Raw genomic sequence first — 21,822 nt, forward strand, 5'->3', positions numbered from 1 at the left:
TTGGGTGGTAGAACAGGAACAGGCCAGTCACAAAGGCACAGCAAATTATTATGTTTGTACTGTAAATAACTGTATACAAGTTTCTGTAAATAATAAAGGGTTGTGTCTACATTTCAAACCTTACTACATGGTACCAGAAGTGGAAGGCACAGAGTGTTAGAAGACCCATTGAAAGAGTTATAGAGCAGCTATAGAACCAGTGAGATTGCAAGTAACCTCTCCAAACCCCTTGAGAATCAAGAAGAATGCTAAAAATGCCTGAAAACAGTTTACACAACAATTTGAGCTGTATAGGAAAGCCACAGGATCAGACAAATTAGAGGAAGAGCAAAAGATTGCTCTGCTTTTAACAGTTGCAGGCAATGATGTGCTGGATATGAATAATGCCAAACATACAGGGGGAAAGGGAGGAAAGAAGAAAACTTTGCAGAAATAATGAAAATGTTTGATCATTGTGTTCTAGAAAATGTTACTTATGGGAGATAGATATTCAGGATGAGAACACAACAGGAAAAGAAAATACTGTAAGAATTTGTCACAGACCTAAAACTATAAGTCTTGCAAATATGAAAAACTCACAGACTTCTTCATTGAAGATGAGACCATCCTGGGATATTATAATAAAAAGAGTCTGGAAATATTTGTTCAATACTGGCGGACCAGGTGTGGCTTTAAGGGTTGATGAGGAGCCACAGGGATGCCTAAGTGACACACTATTGAGTCTTGCTAGGGGCAGAGGCACAAGCCACAGAGGTGCCTGAGGGGCACATGAAGTTTTGAGCCATGCCAGGGGTCAGGGCTCAAAACACAGACAGACCCCGGGAGGATCAAAGCCTAAGTCAGGAAAGTCAATAGGGATGGCCTGAAGCCAGGAGGTCTAGGGCCAGAGCCCAAGAGGGGCGATAACCAGAGCCAGGGGCCTATAGCTTAAGAGACAGGGGCTGGAGCCCATAAACTGAGGTCTGGGGCAGTGGGCCTAGGCTAAGGGGCCCAGCTAGAGGAAAAGGGCTGGAAGTCAGGAAGCCCACGGCCCCAACAAATATGTGGAAGCCTAATGAGGCCTGATATTGTACTGGTGGCAAGATGCCCCACTGAAGTGATAACTGGTAACATCTGAAAGCCATGGGCATGGATGTAGGGGCAGAAGGAGACCACAAATAGCACTTAAGGCAATCAGTGCCCTGGAGCACAGATGGGGACAGGACAGGAACTGTCTGGGTCCAGAAGGGACCTGCTGGCTGCAGAATAGCAAGGGCTCACTCTGGGACCCTGGGGCAACCTCCCTTTTCATAAAACAAATAATTCCACCAAGGCATGGCAGGCGAGAGGAAAAGAGGGGTACCTAAGGAGTCAGAGTGGGGCAGGAACCATGTGGACATCAGGGGATGTCACAGCCACCCTGAGACTGATCCTGTCACAATCCCATCCTTACAAATACAATTTGAACTTGTAGAAAAGCTTGCAACATTTTCTTTCAAATAAATATTTTAACTAATCTCTAACTGCAGCCGATTTGTCTACCTCAGATCCTAACCTTTGCAAAACTTTATACTCCAGTCTACCTCACTTACTCTAGTGTTACTAGTTGAAAGTGGGCGCATCTACATGTGGTGCTATGCTACTGTAGGAGCATGCTACGGTGATGTATGGCTACGGGCAAAAACCATGATGCCACAGCTATGTCACTGTAGCAATGCGGTCCCTCATTATAGCGCACTGCTATGGCAACATAGCAGCTAAAAATAATCACGTGGGGCCAGCACAGTGCAGTATGGGCTGTTACTGCACCGTTATTTAATACTTCCAAAAGGTAGTACTTCCAAAAGTACTTCCTTTTGGAAGTACTAAATGATGGTGCAGTAACAATGGCGCCATATGACCATGTGTAGATGTGCCCAATGTGCCAAAGGAAAGTTGAGAATCCAAATCATCAAAAATGAATGTTACTTTTGTATCATAGATTTTTGTTAATGAGTTCATAATAGCATCTGAATATTAATCAGCGCTTAAGTAAACTACTTTGAAGAACACAATAGGAGAGCAGTTGCAATGAATAGGCATGATGTTGATGTATTTATGATGTTGATAAAGGGAGGTATGTTCTTGTCATCACAGAAAATCTTGCACGTTTTCCCTCGAGAAATATGCATTGCAGCTTATTTTTTAAGGTGAAGTTGGGTCACATGTAATGTAATTTAATGGAAATTAGTAGGAGCAGCATGTTGCACAAGTTCTCTATGGAAAATTGTTGAACTGAACTATTTATGGTAGTAAGGTATACCTGTGTTAGCATATTGATACTTTGAAAGAAATCTAAGGCCAAGAAGCCCTAAATCAGTAATGCAGCAGATTGTAGGACCCATGGAAGGAGATCTCTCCAGCTGGTCTCTATGGCTGGGACAGTCTATTTTAGACAATCCCTTAAGTTGATACAGCCCTTACTTAAAACCCTGTGTAATAAATGGGAGATTGAGCTGTCAGCTCTGCTTCATAATGACTTGTAATGACCACCTTGGGCCATTAGAGATGAGAATTCCATTTCTCAGTCATGTTCTTTTATGTGAGCTTTGCTCTGTTCTCAGGATGTGACCTTTAGGCACTGGCTGAAATGTTAAATGGCATGTCTCATGTTGTCTGTTCTAGAACAGTGCTTCCAGTCAGAGCAGCAACAGTAACAATTCTAACTACTCTCAGGTTGCAGCTTGGCAAATGTATAAAAAATTTTATATGACATGGTTGCCTATGTTAGTAGGGGACTGAACTTGATGGATTGGAGAAGTCCAGGGCCAATGTTCCTGTGTTCATAAGGTCTCCTCACAAATAAATGTTGCTGATTCAGATCCAATATTAGCACCTTTAATAAAGCTGTATGATAAAAGAGTTGAAATTTACAAGACCAGTTTAATAGATGCAATATAAAGATGCTCACAAGCGTTGTTGCTCACAAGCATGAGTATATAGTCCTAGCATTTCATAATAAAGATGCTCAAAACAGCATAAAACATTTGTGAATACTACAGCAGGGATTACAAAATGGACAATATACCAAAATCAGGTAGGAAAGAAATAGCACCCTAAAACTAGTACTTGCTTTTTATATATTACTTGTATATGCCAGGAAATAAATTAGTTATCTATTTCATTATGTTATAAATATGAAATTGTGCTCATTTTTAACTAAAATATATATAGTAAAGTCCTAGCTCAGTTAAAATTAATAGTTTTACCAATGACTTTGGATGAGTAGGATTTCACTCAAAGTTCTTACTTGACAACAGAAGATATTAAGAAAGAGCTGACTGATTTTTTTTCCAATTTCAACTAATGATTTCAAGAGCAAAAAAACCCAGGACCATAGGAAAGTAGGGCTAGAAGGGTCCTCATGAGTTCATCAAGCCCAGCTCTCTGCTCAAGGTAGGATCATCCCTGATTAAATCACCTGAGCCAAGTGTCTGTCTAACCTCTTCTTGAAAATTGCCAGAAATGAAGATGCTACAACTTCCTTAGGTAGCCTGTTCCACTGCTTGACTACACTTACAATCAAACAATTCTTCCCAATCTCCAATCTATACTTCTCCCGCTGAAGCTTGAGACCACTGTGTAGTATGATTTTTTGCATATTAGTTATTATGCTTAAATGATAATAGTATTGAGTTGATAAACCTATAATTGTATTAGCTTTATTTTTGTCTTTTATGAAGAACTAAAACTTCGTTTTATGCTTGTTCCCTGCTTGACATGAGTAAATGAACTGTGTATGCCCTGTGTACATGAGTGTCTGTGTGAGAGGGTGAATGGTGAAAGAATGGTAACTATTTGCATGAAAATAGAAGATTTAAATTACTGTGTAAGCAACAAGGCACCAATGTATGAGTTACCAGATAATAAACTAATTAAGCTAATTAATGGATGGCTGAAGAACTCGTCTGTGATCAGGTGCAAAGATGATGAGAAGGAATGTTGCATATCCTGCCATTTGAACTACACAATGCTTCAAGACTGAAATACCAACTCTGAGATACCAACTTTACTGGAATGACCTCAAGTTGAGATAACCAGATGGATAAAAAACAACCTCTAACTAAAAACTGAGCATGGAAAAGCCCCAATGCTGAACAAAGACTTGAAATCCCTGTAAGATGCAGACAAGCCATGATGGGGAATCCATTCTCTGAAATCTCCTGGAGCACAGGCGCGTCTGTTCACCGCCGCTCCCATCACCCTCAATGAGCCTGGACTGGGTACCCAGTGCTAACATTCAGTAACTTCTGCTGGTAACTATAACATCTTACTGGAGTGGTTTTGTCTGTATGTCTGTCTATGTTTGTATGTATGCTTGTGTATGTCTGTTTGTATGACTGATGTGTCCAGGCTTATGTATCTGCTTCATGAAATCAATAAACGTGGCATTTTGCCTTATCCCCCTTTATAAGGTCTCGCTCTTGATTTAAGCAATTGGCAATTTAAAGTAACAACAACTTCTAGTCCTGTCCCCTTCAGCCACAGAGAAAAGCCCATCTCCAACCTCTTTGTAATGTTCTTCAGATATTTGAAGATTATTATCAAATAAGATAAAACATTCAAAATATTTTTGTAGGGAGGATGCCATTATCCATACTAGTCTTCACCAAAGTCTCCCTGCTCTGTGAATCAGTAAATTCAGACCCAAGTAGTCATTTTCAGCAAGAATTCACAGTTTATTGAAATGCAGTTCAGTAAGATTTTACTGCTATTGTAAATCACTTTATGGCTTTTCTTGTTTGTGTATTATTATTATTCAGGACTAAGCACATTGTTGTTTTTATGCAAACCAGAAATCACGATTGCAATACACGGCATTGTATTAATTTGTGTTGCAGTACAAAAGAGTATCAAAATGCCTACAGTAGTTTTATGTACCTTGCATGATATCCTCAAACTGAACACAATACAAATACAACATAAATAATACAGTGGTTGAGGTCAGCCCTTCAACTTGTACTCATAGGAATAGTCTCCTTGGGACAAGCTCACATGAGTAAGTGTTGCAGGATCAGGCCTTTGGAATATTCAGTACATTTCATACAAATAGATAGTCATAGGCTTCAGTGAGCTGACACCACAATGAGAAGAGACTAAACTATCATTAAACAAAACCTGATCTTATTCTTTCATATTCCATAAAATATTTTTACTTACTAATTAAGAAATACGTAGTTAAAAGCTGCCTGGATGCTCCATATGGAACAATATGCAAACTGAGAAGTTTATATGAACAATTGCATCCATTGCTTAAAATATGAAAAAAGCCACTTAACAGATAAAACCTTTAGCCCAAACAGGTATTGAATGTGTAAATATTTTGTGAATCAAGACTGTAAGTATGATGTATATTTAATACATTAAACAATTTCAGCTGCATATGAATTAAACAAGTACTTTAATAACTTAACTTAGAGCACCTTGAATTAATATGTTGCTTAAAAAAAGTGAAGAATATACCACTTTGAAACAAAAAAATACTAGGATTTCATGTCACGTCCACTGTACACCAGTCATTTAAAAGGAAGGTAGTTTGCATGTAACAGATAACTATGACAAGCCTAAGGCATAAAATTGGAAACTTGTGCTGGGGATGTAATAAATTTCTTCATTCAAACCTTAGATGTATAAGGAAGATGTTTCCAGTCTTTTTAAAAGTACAGGTATGTTATCAAAGCATCATAGAAATTAAAAATGGAGACCACCTTTGAGGTTGCAGGTTGAACTAGGCAACCTAAACATCTTCTAGTATCCAATCAAATCTATCTTTAAATGTCCTGTGAAATGGAGCTGTCATGACTTGGCTTGTAGTATTACTTCATAGCCCGATTGAGCTGATGGTCAACACCTGACCTGGTACTCACTCTGTATGTTTCTTTTCTTATTCTATATGACTCTCAGTTACACCTACTTCTTTCATTACAATAATTCCTCCTCCTCAAATAGTTCTCACAGAACCAAGCCATGCATATTTAAAGCCTTTAAGTCAATCCTTCCTATTTCTTATTCCTGAGCATTAAATTTATTTGTGTTGCTGGTATCTGCTCCACCCAACAATCCTCTGCACTTTGCTCGTGAGACATGCAGAATTTAGAAGAATATTCTAGGTGGGATTTTAGCAGTCACTCAGTTCCCTGTTTGATGTGACACTTCAGCAAATACACCTAACCTTGAACTTGTCTTTTTTTTGGTGCCACATCATGTTGTGAATAAGTATCTAATTTGCTGTCTGCTTAGTGTTCTTCCAATATTTTTGCTTTCCAAATTTCTCCATCTTATTGAATATCTAAATTTCTTTATTTATAACAACTTGCTTCCCCCACGTCCCCCTACACACCTTCCAAGTTGAATCTTGTTTTAAATTTTTGACCACATTTCAAACATTTATAGGCTTCTTTGTATTATCTTTATGTCCATGATGGTGTTCATCCCCTTTCATATGATCCATGATCATCATTAATGTGTTGTTCAAACCTTTTTATAGCTTATTAAAGATGTTAAACAGGACCAGATCCAAAACTGTTTGCTGATTACATTATGAAGAGGATGAAACAATTTATTGAAGGAGCAATTATAATTGCATAATGGGATGATTCAAAATATAATTTACACATCAACTTTAAAAAAAAATAACTTCTATTTTTATCCCATTTGATTAATCAAAATAAATAAAGGATTTTGTCATCACTAGTTTTTGCATGTAGGTCCACATTTACTTTCCCTTTTTTACTCTAAACCTAGAATACAGAACAGACTTATAAGCAGTTTCAGTTCGCAGAACAGAACAAACAAAAATATAAATAAAACCCCCAAAACAGGCCCTTTAATGGGCAAAATGTAGGTACATCTATATCACTCCTCCATATCATTTTTCTTTTTGCCCATTAAATACCATCTACTATTTTTAATTATCTTTGACAACTCCATATTAAAAGTATGCAGCCCTACATTTGCATGGGCACCAAATGGTTGACTGCTTTAAAATTAGTCTATGATTCTTCAAAGATAAAAACCTACTATTAAAAGACTGTAGCACTGTACAGCCCTGGCTCCACAACTGAATTTGGTAACATAGGCAACTGCACACATGCAGAATCCAACTTTAGGATCAGGCCTATTGAAAGGTCTGATTCTAATATCCATACTGATGCTCTATAGCAGTTTGGCAATTATTACAGGACAGTTAAAAAAAGAAGTACTACATAATGTGAGAAAGGGTGGCAGAATTAGATGCTTAGTAATTATATCTCATCTTTGGTATAAAATGACTACTTTTAGCAGTGTTTTCTCATAAGACTTATGATACACTAAATTATCATTTGTGAATATTGGCAAAAATGAGGTCATTTTCATTTTTAAAATAATGAAGGATACAATTTCACCTATCCTATGCAAGCCACCTATCCTATGAAAAAAAATAACCTGATTTATGAATATTTCCTAGAATACTCAACAATATAGCTCATCAAACCTTTTTTATTCCAACTAACTACAAAAAGTTTCTTAATAGAAAGCAATTCAGCAAATATTCAATCTGCTGACTATTTATTAATGTCCTTATATAAAAAATAGGGAAGAAAACAGTTTGTCTGAAGACATGAAGAGACGAAAAGAACCAAAAGGTGAAACCAAGGACGAAACACAGTCTGAAGATATATTAATTTTTACAAAATAATACAATCCATGGTATTTCGTGAACAGCTATTTATTCTTGTTCCATGATTTAAAATGTGGACTCAAAAAGATCACATGAAGTTTTTTGTTTTTAATCCTTGATATTCTTTAAAAAGCACCGTAGTTAAAAAGGTTGGTTTAATCGTCCTTTTCTATAATCACTTCTCCATGAAGCACCTTTCTTCTCTGTCGCAACATATGCAAGTACAGTTGTGGAAACACTTGATCAAAAAATAAAAGATAACAAATTAGGAAGGTGGGGGGAAATAACAAACCACATGACAAAGAAATATATTTCTAACTGTAGAAAATTACCCTGAGAAAAGCTTATGGGACACAACCCTACAGCCAGGTATAGCATATAATAGCAGGTTGCTTATGGCAAATTATCACCAACTACAGATACGTTAGGATGCACATGTGTCTCTATGTGGACCTCCCTATCCTTTGTGGAAATGGGGCTGAATTATTTTTTCAGCAGTCTGTATGGCCCTGTGGAGAGTTCCATGTATTTCAGGATTTGGGCCAAGGAAAGCCTATATGAATCAGTGCTGAGACGAAAATGCAAAATTACTCCCTTTTGGCCCTACAGGAATGATTGTGGTACTCTCCCATTTTGACAGCCCTTTGAGGTTCTCTGTGGCATTTATCACTGCAGTCTGAGAACTTCACAAACATTAATGAATTATCTTCACAACATCCATGTCAGGCAAACTGATTTTATGTTACTATTCCTGTTTTACTAAAGGGAACCAAGAAATTCAGCATAGAAAGATTAAGGCCAACAGTGACATAAGTGCCTATGAATTTTTCAGAGTGTCTTTCCTTTTACTATCAAAGGGCTATGCTGGTACCACCTGGTTTGCCAGCTCTGCATGCTACACCCTTAATGGATGTAACATAGCTGCCCTGAATGTAATACTTTCTGCACACCAATAAGGAATCCTGAAACAGAGATCTTACTGACATATGCACACAGCCACACGCTACATCAATTCTAGGGTGTAGTATGCGTGGAGTAGGCATGCTATGTCTCATTATAGTGCTCCCTAGAGTAGTTGTGTGACCAGGTAGATCTACCCTTCATGGCTGTTTTTTTCATGTTCATGTTCAATGGACAACTCTTCACTTTAGTTGCAGTTATGAGTGTTCCTCATTTTTGTATATCAGGCTGTTGGTTTCTCAGGTAGCACCCAGAAAATGAGATGACACCTACAAAAAAGCCAGGTTTAGTGACCTGCCCAGCATCATATATGAACTCTATGGCAAAGGCAGGAAACAAATCCCATTCTCTAGGATACCATCCAACTACTTTAAGCTCAAGACAATCTTTCCTCTTCTTGAAGTGCCCTGTTTCAGTTACTACCCACTTTCCAACTTCTGAAATAGACTGAAGTAAGTTTCAGGACATGTTTATATGGCCTTTTTCATGACCCTGGGTCTGCTGCAGACATAAGAGGCTTGGAACAACTGGGTAGGGGCTTATTTTATCTGCAGCAGAACTGGGATCAGGAAAAATCTTTGTAGGCTTGCCCTGAAAGACAACATATTCCTTTACTACACAACCCTGATTCATTCAGGAGGACAGTCCACCCAAAGCCATGAGGGAAAAAATAGCATGCAGTTAAGGACTATGGGGGAAATTTAAAAAAAACCATCAGTGATTAATGAGCCTATCATCAAGGGTCTTTTGAAAAAAACAACCCCCTGCATTATACAAATTATATACCAAAGGGACCAATTTTGTGACTATAATGTTATTAATGTAACTTATTTTTGCAGTTTTTTCATTTTTAAGTAAACAGACCTCCCCCCCACCGCCTGAAATCCCATCCTGGGATCACACTAACCCCTACATGAGGAGTCAGCATGAGGCAAGGCCCAGACTTCTGTCACTTGAGCTAATGGTGCAACTGATAGCAGTAAAAGCCTCTTATCCTCTGCAGACTAGTCACTAAGAAAAACTGCAGCACGTAGGAACATAGCAATCAGCATCCTGGATCAGACCCAAGTTCTCTCTCTGATAGTAGCTGGTACAAATACATTCAGAAGAAGGTTCAAGAGCCCTTCAGTGGTCAGATGTGAGATAATTTGTGCCCTGCCTACAGTCTGATCCTCACCTTTAATAGTTAAAGACTGTCTTGAACTCTAAAGGATGAGGCTTAATCCTTTCCAGATTTGTTGTTATAATCTATTACAATACCTCTAATTATTCTCTACAAATATCTAATTATGCAATCTATTTTTGAATCTTGTTAATTTCTTGGCCTCAATAACTTCCTGTAGAAGTCAGCCCCACAGTTTAATTGCATGTTGTGGAAAGGAGTATTTTCCTTTATCAATTTTGAGCTTGCTATCATTTAATTCTTTGAATGCCCCCTTGTTCTTATATTATGAAACAGGGAGAGCAGAAGCTCCCTATTTATCTCTTCTATAACAGTCATTTTTATGTGTGTTTATCTTGTGCCTTCTTATTCATTCCATTTCTAAAGTAAATAATCTCAGTCTTTTCAACCTCTCTTCCTGTGAGAATCTGCCAAATTCCTACACAAGAAGCTACTACAGAAGTTACGCACTCACAGGGTGAGAGGTAAAGGCCTTTTGGAAACCTGCATACATTGTGTCAGTTCTCCTTTAACAACAAATTTTCCCAACGCATTCAAAGGAGCCCAGGATTAGTGAGCTTATTTGCCTTTGCCGAATTCCTTAGTACAATCCTATTACATCATGATCCTCTAAGTATTTAGTTATTCTGCTTTTAATTTTGATTTTAACCAATTTGCCTGCTACAAACTAAGGTCAAATTTCAAGTCTTTGCTCTAAAACAGAGGTTTTCAACCTTTTTTAGTTTTCCTGGCAGCCAGCCACCAAGACAGGCAGGGAGGAACGGAGCACCACCACCTCCCAGAAGCAGGGCTGGGACGGGGCAGGGAAGCTCACTGGGCTGGTGTGTGGAGGTGGCAGACACTGCATGCAAGCTTCCCATGCTGCAGAGGGGCGTCACTGCCCTTACCCCGCCCTGGCCCTGCTCCTGGGAGGCAGCAGCACTCCATCCTTGCCTGTCTGTGCGTACCCCCAGGTGATAGGATTGTTTTTTTTATGTGGGCAAAAATATGTTTTTCCTTAACTTTGTTGGGAAAAAATTACGCTATTTTCATTAAAAGTTTCCAAATCTGTTCAGCCTGAGGAAGACACTGGTACAGAAAATTTTATCCCGTCTCTGCCTAAAATTCACTACTGAGTTAGCAATATTATTGGATAATACTTACATGGTATATAGGAGAGCATGATAATAATAAGGAAGTAGTAGTAGTCAAAAGAGACATTATACTTGTTGGGAAGTCTCAGTGAAAACATGCCTGTTTTCTTCACATATGGTAAGGCAGCATAAATAGTTAGCAGTTCACCAGCAACTCCAACAGGATACAAGATGATAAAAAAATTGTATCTACAGAAAAAAAAAAAAAATTCTTGCAAGAAGTACTGGAAGATTAAAATTTCTTCTTGTGAGTATTAGTGGCACAGCACTGAACAACAGTAGTTTCCTGTACCAAAAAAACATGTGCCAGGCAGATATTCAGCTGGTACAAATCAGCAGAGGTTTACTTGACCTGAGCAGCGCTACAACAGTATAGCCCTCACCTTTAGACTAGAGAACTGTCAAATGTCCTGAAGTTATTCTAATGTTAAGGTTAAACATTCAAAATTATAGAACAGATTTGTAAGGTCTAATAATCTTTTGATTGATTTTTGGAGCCTGCTCTTTTTGCTGTTGTCTAGTCTGAGAGCAGGCTTGGATTAACAGTAAGTATGAATACATATCTTTGCCACAACCCATGCATGTCCTATCCCTGTTATAAACACATTGAAGTTAAGGAAATCTTTAAAAACCTCAGTGGCTTGTTCCTTCCTTTGCCATATGGGGAATGTAAACAAGTACTGTATCTACCGTTAACATCAATGAAAAAATATCTGAGTGCAAACATTCCATTTGGGAACAAGCAAATCAATTTCTAAATAAATAATAAAATAAAGGCATCCTGTTAAAGTTAGTAACTGCATTAAATAACATTTACCACATACAGATTAGAAAAAAAACCTGAATCTACAGTATTTTGAAGAGTTATCATGCAAGGTGCAATCATTCATAAAGAACTGGTTTCTTAAGTTAACCCTGCAGAAAGCAATGCAACATGCTTCACAAGGTCTGAAAGACATGGAGAATGTGCATTCCATGACCAAAACAGAGGAGTTATAAAATGGCAGCAACTGAACCTGAAACCCTCTTAGGAACCTCTGGACTTGAGGAGCTCATAGGTCAGCTGGAACAGATTAAGTTAGAAACCAACACAGAGCTTGTCTGTATGCAGAATAGAAACAAACTACACATAAGGAGTTTTGAACTAAAGCTTATGTAGATTTAACATGGACAGGCAAAGTGTTTGTAATAAAAAAGAAAGTTAGTGATCCCAAAGCATTAATGACACTTTATTATGGTGTGTGTATGTATGTTAATAGATATGTATATGGATTGAAAAGGAAAAAAAGGAACACGTTCACCAATGGCAAACTAAGGTTCAGCTCCACATAAGGCAGAGCATTTGTGCTCACAAATCCCAATGTCAGGTCTTGGAGAAATAAGTGCAAAACAGCAAATTTTCAAATACCTTATAGTGCAGTGTATTTCACTCATAGATAAAGTGCTGTGGTCAGAATAACTCATTTTCCTACTGCCTTATAACCTGTAGAGGTTTTTTTCCTCCCATTTAAGATGTCTTAGGTTGGCACTACTAAGAGTTTCTGATAGTTTGATGTTTTTCACGTTTCTATATTTTAGCATTAATAAATATTCAGTTAATGATAGGAGATCTTTAACTGATTATTTTTTAAGTTCACCATTTAGTGCTTAAACATGCCAAAACCTACCACATACGGTATGAGCAGAAAGACAATGTATTATAATGGACATAAATATCAGCCACATCAAAGAAGTGCATTAGAAGCATCAGAACTGTGTTGTCTACAAAACAAAAATAAAGCAAAATAAACAAAACACCCTTTTAAACAAATGAATGCAAAATAATCTGCCTTCACAATATGAGCCTGTTTTGACTGTATCTTTCAAATAATAACTATCGAAGATGGAATTAATCTAATTAAGTTTCATGATGAATGCCCAACCTAAGTAATCTATTTTGGATATAGCAACGCATCTCGAGTTTTATTATCTCACGCTATGCCTGTTCTGTAAAGAACGCGTTCTTATTTTGACTAAACTAATCAAAATGTCAATTAAGGCTTCTGCAAATCTCCAATAAAACTGTAATTTGATTAAAGAGTAAGGGTAATATCATAGTGCTGAGAGCCCATAACATACTGCAATTCAATAGGTCCCAGTCCTGCAAAGTCTCATGCACATGCTTAATTTTATGTACAGCAAGTACTCGCATTGTAGCCAACACTCACAGTACACATGGATAAATCTCCATGACTTGGGCCACTAAAGGCAACAACAGGATTTTCTTCCTTACTAAATAGACTTTTTCTTCCTTACTAAACAGACATTTTCTTTCTATGATTTTTAAAGATCATTTACTCTTGTATTCAAAATGCAACTTAAACTTAATTAAAATAAAAGATGATCCCAAATGCACAGGAAAAGAGGTCAGAGTAAATGGAAATAGTTACTGAACCATAAAACATAAAAGTCGAAGCACAAATCACATTCAAACATCCGAAGAAAAAACTCTTTTATATTTTAAACCAAATCACAATATTCCTAAATACATAAAGCAACCAACGACACTCTACAGACATAGCCAAAGCTCACAAATCTGTTCTCCTGTGTGTTAGCTCAGCATGCATTAAATTAACATGCACAGAACTATGAGGAACTAAACTGCAAGACATCTCCACCTGGCCCATTTAATGAAGTATGGCAAATGGTTGAGCAGGCTGAATGTGTAGAAGGAATATCGAGTAATCTCTGTCACAGTCCAAACGACCAGAAAAAGAATAACGCTCTCCTCATTCTGGATCTGCAGAAGTATAAAGAACCAACAGTTTCTTCACCTTTAGATTTCTTTTTCTGTGCAATTTGCAATAGACTTTTGCTTAAGACATTTGGAATACAATTTACATTTTGAAAAGAAGAAAACTAGTGTAAAAATTATTTTAAAATCATCACCAAATTAAATTTTCAATTATATTCACCACCATCCTGGAAACTAGCTGATATGTAAAGGGTGACTTCAACAATTTCAAATATATCAAAATATTTCCATTTATCTAGTGCACGCTTTCTTTTCCTTATCCTACATCTGCACCTTTAATTTTTTCTCCCTCTCCTTTTTATTATTATTATTGGTCCATTTGTTTGCATTTATTCTCAAAAAATGATATACAATGTTTTCTTTCCATTTTTAAAATTGGACTAGTCTGGCTTTACATCTCAGTACCCACTGGCTTCTTGCCTTGCCTCTTATTTTTACCTAGGCCATAGTCTGTTGTGGCTTTCTCTTCCCTCTCTCATGCAAATCTTTCTCATATACTAGACAATTCCATTTTGTTTCATGGAATTCCTAGGTAACAAAGTGAAACCTTGAAGGAGGAGATCAGGGTGATCTCCTTGTTGCTTTCAGGTAGTGACAAAACGATAAGGCAACTAGAAGTTGGATCAAAGGCTGAGAAGTAGTGGGAAGAACAGGAGCTGTGGCTGTATCTACTGATTTGCAGTGTTATAAAGATTAAATTTCTGAGTCATTAAACTGCCTCATCAGTAGGTAGTGTATCTACCTGCTGCTCTAGAACATTAGAGCCTTTTCATTTTAATTGAAACAAACAAAAAAGTCCCCAACTCTCTAAAGAAGGTGGTTGGGGATCTATTATAAATACTACCTTCTGAGAAGAAGAATTACACGCAAGTAATTTTCCTTTCTTTAAAAGGGAAGGAATTTTGTAATAGACTTCCATGCCTGAAGGCTGAAAAGCTCCAGGGATGTCTGTGAAATAAAATAAAGTAACACAAATGTTGTTAAAAACACAGAAAAGGGAAACATTGTTTACAACAAATTGCAAGAAGGTGACAAAGGTTTATAGCTTTTCAAAGATGTTGAACACTCATAACCAGAGCTGACTCTAGGGGTGTGCAGGGCCCGGGGCATATCAGCGTGTGCAGGGGAAGTGGGGAGAAGCAGGAGTGACAAGCGGCTGGAGCACGGAGCAAGGGGGGGTGGCAAGCGGCCGGGCAGAGGGGTGGCACCCTCAGGGCCTGTATGGCACTGTCCACAGGGCCCCACAAAGTGTGGGGCCTGGGGTGGTCACCCCGATTTGCCCCCTTGCTCCCCACAAGGGACAGCTCTGCTTGTAACTCTGTCTGAAGTAAAGAAGCGATGCAAATGTTCATCATCGCAGAAAATCAGACCCTAGATGTGTAAGACTGAAAAAAGATTTTTTTTTTGTAAATGAGATGACACTGTTACATCTCACAACAGCCACAAAAGCAAAAAAACCCAAAAAACCCAAACCAAAGTACAAAAACATTGAATATATACAGAATGGAGGAGAAGAAAAGAATTAAATTGCTTTCAACCTGAAGCAGATAGATAGGCCTGCTCTGATAGTCCATATCTGGATTCATGTTACAAAACTAAATTGAAGTGAAAATGTTTTGAATTAAGTATGTAGAGAATTCCATGTGGTTGCCTTACAAATCTGCCAGTCAAGTACTAAAGCCTAAAGCTGGCTATCATCACTGACATGTCTCTAGTCACCTCAACATGACCCTGAACATTAAAGCATGCTAAGAAATAACAGTGGGAAATGCACTCGGACAAACATTAAGATATGATTTCCTTGGACACAGCTTGACTTACTGGAAATGAGAGAAACAGAGAACTGAATGGATACTCTTAAAGTTTAATAAATTTCAAATAAAAGCAGAATGAATGACAAGAAACAGAGATGTGCCCTACTTGGATGTACTCAGTGTAACCATGAACTACTAACTGTTGGGGATTAGGAAATTTGGTTTTCTTTTTTGTTCTAGAAGTAAAACACTTAGGAAATTGAGGCAGTTACTGGCTATTACACCTCTTCAGCAGACAGGCATGTGCCACCTGCTGGTGAGACAGTTTAATGGCTCAGTACTTTGAGCTAGGAAAGTTCTGACTCAAGTCACACACAGGAGCACAGACCCACGTTTGGGGATGTGTTACTCAATACTTACATTTAGTACATAGGAATTTCATGCCCTGCAAAAAAAACACAACTCAGAGAAACTAGACTGTAAGTTCTAATATACTGTTTGTAAATCCTCAACTCATTTCTCCTGTTGCTAACAAACCAATAGGACCTATGCTGTCACCTAAAGTCAAACAAATAAATATAACCTGGAGGGTCTAGTGGAATCATCATATTTTTTCTGGTTTTTTTTAAGTCTCAGTAGCATACTGTGCACAATATATAATTTTAATATTGTATTAATTTAATGGTCTTGAGAAGGCTTTTATATAAACTGTAGATACATTCAGTTTCAAAATCATTTCCACTCAGTCTGTTCAACATATGCTAATTTTAATTTCCTCTTCAAAGTGGAATCGATGACAGAATGGTACATTTGGTGATGAACAGAAGAGCTCTAGTCTTTGATCGTGCTTGACAGACAGACCAAATCTGGCACCAATCCAATCCAACTCAAATGCCTCTGGAGTTGCACAACTATTTTCAAGCCCCAGTTCCCTGCATATAAGGCAAATTACATACAAACTATAGGCTCCATTCTAAAAATTCAGAAATGCATGACAGCTGCCTGCTAGAAGAACTTACCAGACCTTATTACTTGTGAAATAATTCCTCCTACTAAAACAAGCACTATATTTATATAGAGGCCTTTCCTGTAAAGAGAAAAAAACCCTGCACTGATAAACATACCTGTTTTATGCTATGTGTAATAAACCACACCATGAAGATTCTTGAACTCACTTGGACCCCAGTCACAAGCACAGAGGTGCGAACTATTCCTTAAAAAGAGAAATATGTCATCTCTGTCTCATAATTCATCGTTTCCATCAGTCATGTAAGATATTAAAACAAAAGACTCACCAACTGCACAGTGGACTACCTGCAAATAAAAATAAGTACACATTAAAAATTCCTGATCCAAGACTAGTTTACTATTTGCAAATACAGGCATCACTGCTGTTAACATAAATCTAAGCTTGGTTAAAGTTAATACCTTGGGGCCCATTCCTAAAAAGAGCTAAGTGTCCTGAATTATTGTATTCGCTTCTCATACAATCAAGCCTTTGATTTGTGTTAAAACTAAATCAGGAGCAACTTATTTGTTGTACTTTCATATAATAAACGCACTTTCATATAATAAGGCTGCTTTTCATAGACTTACAGTTTATTCTCCAATTTCAGCAGAATTACTCCTCAGTTCCACATACAATATCATATCCTGGTCAGAATTTATGAGAGATCCAAATCCAGTGGCTCCCATTGTTACACACCACAGCAGAGCAAAAACTAGCCCATTGCGATTTATCCGTTTTATCCAATGACCATTAAGTGCAAAATGCCAAAACACTGTCTAGGGCAAGAGCAGCCACCAGAATCCAGGGCCCTACTCTTCCAGGCCCACTGTCATTTCACTGAGCCACACTCCCTTTGTGTTGCTGTGTTTCTAGCTTCGTGTATCTTCCACTCATAGCTGCCCAATGGGCCAAATTGAAGAGAAGGGCTAGAGAGTGACCTATGCCATGTCTGAGCAATGCCAAGGCAAGTGCCCTACCCAGCAGATTGAAAGGTAGGAGCCTCCTCCTCCTCCTCTCTTTAGGACTTGTAGAAAGTCAAATGCCTTTTCAGGCTGGAAGAGGATCAAAAATCCATTAGTAGTCTAAAATGCCACCTATGCAGCTAAGTTAGCCATGTAAATGCCACTTACCATTTAACGATGAAGTGGAATTTGGGCCAAACCATTTTGGATACATAAATCTCTTTATTAATTTTAAAAGATGTTTCCATTAGCCATATATATAAAACAGATTCACTTACAATTTTTCTGTCTCTTGGAAATAGAATGACTTTAGAATAAGAAAATATATACCAGAGAGTACCCACTGGCCCTCAAATGAGTCCAAGGAGCCAGTGGACACTGCCCAGTAAAACCCTGTCTGAAGATGTGAACAGCCAAGGGACAGAAAAGTGTCCCTGCAGTCGTTGGGTATCCTCCTGACCAGAGTCTCCTTCCTCGTGAAATAGACCGCTAGCTTGGTTAGGGTCAAGAGGAGGTTGACCAGGTGGTCCTGGGACTTTATGGGCTGACCCAGTATTGCACTTCTTATGTTCTTACGCATTCCACTAGGTTTGAGGGGGTTTAAGTAGAATTATTAGAAATATAAAATATTATCACATGAAAAACAAGAAAGTTTTGTGCATTTTTTAAACAAACATAAGAAATAGTATCCTAGGCAAATATTTTACTAACCTATAAAGTAGAAAATATGTATCAATTCACTTTTGCCAAAAAAATCCTTAAAATAAGGTTAGAAAAACTGGAAATTCTGATCCAACTTTTCAAGTTTAAATGCAGGTTAATGATATTTTTTCCTACAGTAAAATCAAGTCAAGCAAACAGTAGCATTTAAAAATTTACCTCAAGTAAAGCAAATGTCTGGAAAAATTTAAGTGTCTTTTGAATGCTTCTATATAAGCCTTTGTGTGTTCCTTTCTGCATATAAAACCGTGCCATGGCAATAGCCAATACCAACCACCTAGTAAAAGAGAGAGAAAATGATACATGTGCACTTCTTCAAAAATAATTTTAAATTTCTAATTATTTTTCTTACTTCTATCATTTTGGGGTCTCTCATTACATGAAACTGGAAACAATGATTGGAAATAAGTACTGATTTCTTCAAACATTGTGAAAGATAAACACTATGATCTACATTTTGAAGGTTGCACCTCACTCCTGCCAGAAACTTTGTGAAAGTGGGTCCTTTACAATGGGATTGTGCATACAGTGCTATTTGCAAAATCAGTGTGTTAGATCCTCAGGTCAAGTTTTTCAAAATGACAGAATGACAGATTGAGACTGAGATTTTGATTTCTCTAACCTTTGTAGATGTAACATTTAAAATTGGCATTCCATTATGAGCACTCCTTCCAATAAACACAAGAACAATTAGAAAAAAAATGTACAACCAACTATATAAACAATTCAATATTATTAATTTCATATTTCCCCTTCTGAATTACATCTCAGTGAGCATTCTCTAATCCTTGTAACCTACACAGAGTTATGGCAATCATGTAATTTCTGGGGCTCTGGCACCTCTGTAGTCTCTTGATGGCAGCTACCTTGGTTACACCTTAGGATAGTGGCTGAGTTTCTGATATACCTGGAGTAGGGTACTTTGCATAGAGTTTGAGTGATTAGTTTGGATTCAGTGGCCTCCTGCTGCCCACCCCAAGCTGTCCTTCTGTTATGCGAAGCTGAGATGGACCTCAGTTGCACCATACATTGGGGATGTGCAGTCTCTGCCTTTCTATTTATTCTGTATCTGTGAGCCCTATGTAGCCTAAGTGCCAAGATTTCAAAATGCTGGAGTAAAAAAGTAAATGTCACTTCCTTTCTGAGCATAAACACAAATTGCCACTTTAAAACATCTACTGATATAATTTGGGTTTTTAAATGGGTAGTGTAAAATCAGAGTGCATTTTTCTAGAGTGCAAAGTTTGAAGTAGACTCCTGCCAATTTGAAATCAGCGGAGTACTTGAACTTCATCAATACATTACTTCTTCAGGGTTAGGTTGTCTCAGACTCTAAATTGTTTTTTATTTTATGTAATAAGAGAAAGGTTACAAAGGATTTGCAGGGGGCTGACAGCATGGTTGGTGACAGCAAAACCTTCACAGAGCAAATCATGTTAGATCTGAACTAAACAAGGTATTTTGCTTAAACATATTATGTAAAAAAGCATTTCCATAAATCAATTATTTGACCTTCAGTGCAGGTGGTCTCTTGTACAGCATATAGCAGTCAGTCTGTTTTCACTAAATATCAGACAAATAATCAGTATATAAAGGAAAACACTCTATGTGGTAAATGGCCATGGGAGAGATTTTCAGATGGGACTTAATCAGTAGGAATTGGGTATGTAATTGTCATTTATTACTCTGAATGTTCCTCCAAAGCTTTTTTACAAGCAGGAAATATAAAATGTAACCCTGTATAAAAAAAAAAAGGTTAGTATGATTATTGATAAACCAGACTTTGTCTATAATTTAATTATCACAAGGTACTGCCCTGTCAACTGAACACATTTGGCCATACCTGCCTCACGTGTATGTTGTATGTGTATTTCGTGTAGCATTTATCTTTCTTTTTATCCTGTATCTGTTAGAAAAGACTACAAAATAATTTCTTTTCTCTTCATTTTCCCTCTATACAGGAGAAATAAAGGAGCCCAATTCTGTAAGTATTAGGGACTTGTTACCTAGTAATTTTAGGCAGCTTCTGGAGCCCTTAACACCTGGATTGGCTGCATATTAACATCTTGTAAGTGGTTTAAAGCACGCATTATTCAGTTTAACAATTACACCACTCCAGGGAAAATTTATCTTTAATCTGCCTAATTTTGCTCCCATTCCATTAAGGTGTGGCCACTCTCCACAGCTGTTCTACCCAAACTGAAGTCCTCCAGCATCTCAGTTGCCCGTCCTGAGTCAGGGCAAGCAGGGACACTGGGGCACAGCGGGGCGGGCACAGCACCTTGCATCCCAGGCACATTGGGCAAAGCAAGCATAGCAGCCCCAGAGCACCTGATGGCTACGGTGCTCCTGCATCCATGCAAACCAGCTCTGCTCCTGCCAGGCAGAGCAAGCCAGTCCAAGCAACAGCAGCAGCCAGCCATTGCTTGAATTGGCTCACTGTTCCTGCCAGGTAGAGCAAGCCAGTCTAAGCAGCATTGGGCAGGGCGGGGCGTAGACAGTGCCTCCCACCGCTGCTCAAAGGGACTTGCTCTGACCAGTGGGAGCAGAGCTGGTGCGTGCAGCAACGGGAGACACTGCAGCAGCCAGGTGCTAAAGGGATGCTGTGCTCTCTGCCCCCAGATCCTGGTCCTGCCCCTGCTCACCAAGCCTAGTGACAAGTCACAGTTGTGCAGGTGAAGGATAGTCAGAGATGGTTTTTCATGTTAACATGCGGCTGCTCCACTAAGCAGAACAACACTAACCAGATTAACATTTGCGTGGCTTTTAGCATAAGGTGGAACAAGGTCCTTATAGTTATCCTCAATTACTTTCCACTTTGACGAGAGACAGAGAGAGAACTCAGTACATGACAGAATTAAAATGGTTCAAGGACCCTTCAGTATTTATGGCAGGAGCCCAGCACTTAGGAGTAAACCCACAACAAACCAAGGGCTGAGGAATTCAGTTATCAAACATACAGCCCTTGTCACGTTATCTATGTTAAACAATTCATCAGTGAACTGCACAATAAAAGTAGGCCGACACCACATACAAAGTAATTATCAGGCAATTAACTGGTGAATTGCACAACAAATTTAGACCAGTCGCCCATGCAAAGTAATTACTGCATGACAAAAATGTCCATCCAGCTACACAAAAAGAACCAACCAACTATAAAGTTAGTGCTTGAAAAAGTGGAACAACTTGAAAGCCAGTTTCGAGCCAGCTTTCATTTCAGGTGGCAGGGCCCGTACATTGCCAGGCAGCAAAGATTATAGCAAGTCAACACAGTAAATCAGATGCTGCTGTGCAAACGGGGGTCCAAAGCTGCGCCTGCTGACTTGAACAGCTAGGGATGTGGTCCAGAGCCTTGTCTAGTTATTAAGGAGAGAAATAACCATCCCCCAGGTCTGACTTTCTGCATAACAAAAGCAAGCTCCCTCCCTCCCCCCAATAATGTCTCTGCATCAAGTCTATAGGGCAGGGGTCGGCAGTGTTTTTGGCCGGAGTGCCAAAACTCCCCAACCGTGACCCACGCCGAGGCTGGCGGGCCAGAGGCAGATGTCGGGGAGCTGCGAGGGGCCCGCTCCTCGCTGCTGCCGGGGGTGCCCGCAGGCCTGGGATGGCCAGGCCCGCGCTGCCCCTTG

At 38.6% G+C, this 21,822-nt stretch overlaps 1 protein-coding gene across 5 annotated transcripts; it reads right to left on the reverse strand.

Annotated features, from left to right (window-relative positions):
- Positions 1–4,688: 4,688 nt before the first annotated feature.
- On the reverse strand, positions 4,689–21,561 carry HACD1 (3-hydroxyacyl-CoA dehydratase 1). Of its 5 annotated transcripts, none has more exons than XM_025192663.1 (8): positions 18,353–21,561; positions 16,798–16,816; positions 16,627–16,709; positions 15,923–15,947; positions 14,593–14,696; positions 13,612–13,733; positions 10,965–11,143; positions 4,689–7,916 (listed from the first exon to the last, which is right to left on the reverse strand). In XM_025192663.1, exons 1-8 carry the CDS (start codon positions 18,446–18,448, stop codon positions 7,834–7,836), a joined length of 711 nt encoding a protein of 236 aa, XP_025048448.1. In that variant the 5' UTR covers positions 18,449–21,561; the 3' UTR covers positions 4,689–7,833. The 5 variants fall into 5 exon arrangements, with proteins under 5 accessions (XP_025048448.1, XP_014381580.1, XP_025048452.1 ...); XM_014526094.2 differs by having other exon boundaries at positions 16,627–16,715; XM_025192667.1 differs by lacking the exons at positions 14,593–14,696; positions 15,923–15,947.
- Positions 21,562–21,822: the final 261 nt, after the last annotated feature.

This window comes from Alligator sinensis, unplaced genomic scaffold (genome assembly GCF_000455745.1).
Source record: "Alligator sinensis unplaced genomic scaffold, ASM45574v1 scaffold995_1, whole genome shotgun sequence".
Lineage (NCBI taxonomy): Eukaryota > Metazoa > Chordata > Crocodylia > Alligatoridae > Alligator > Alligator sinensis.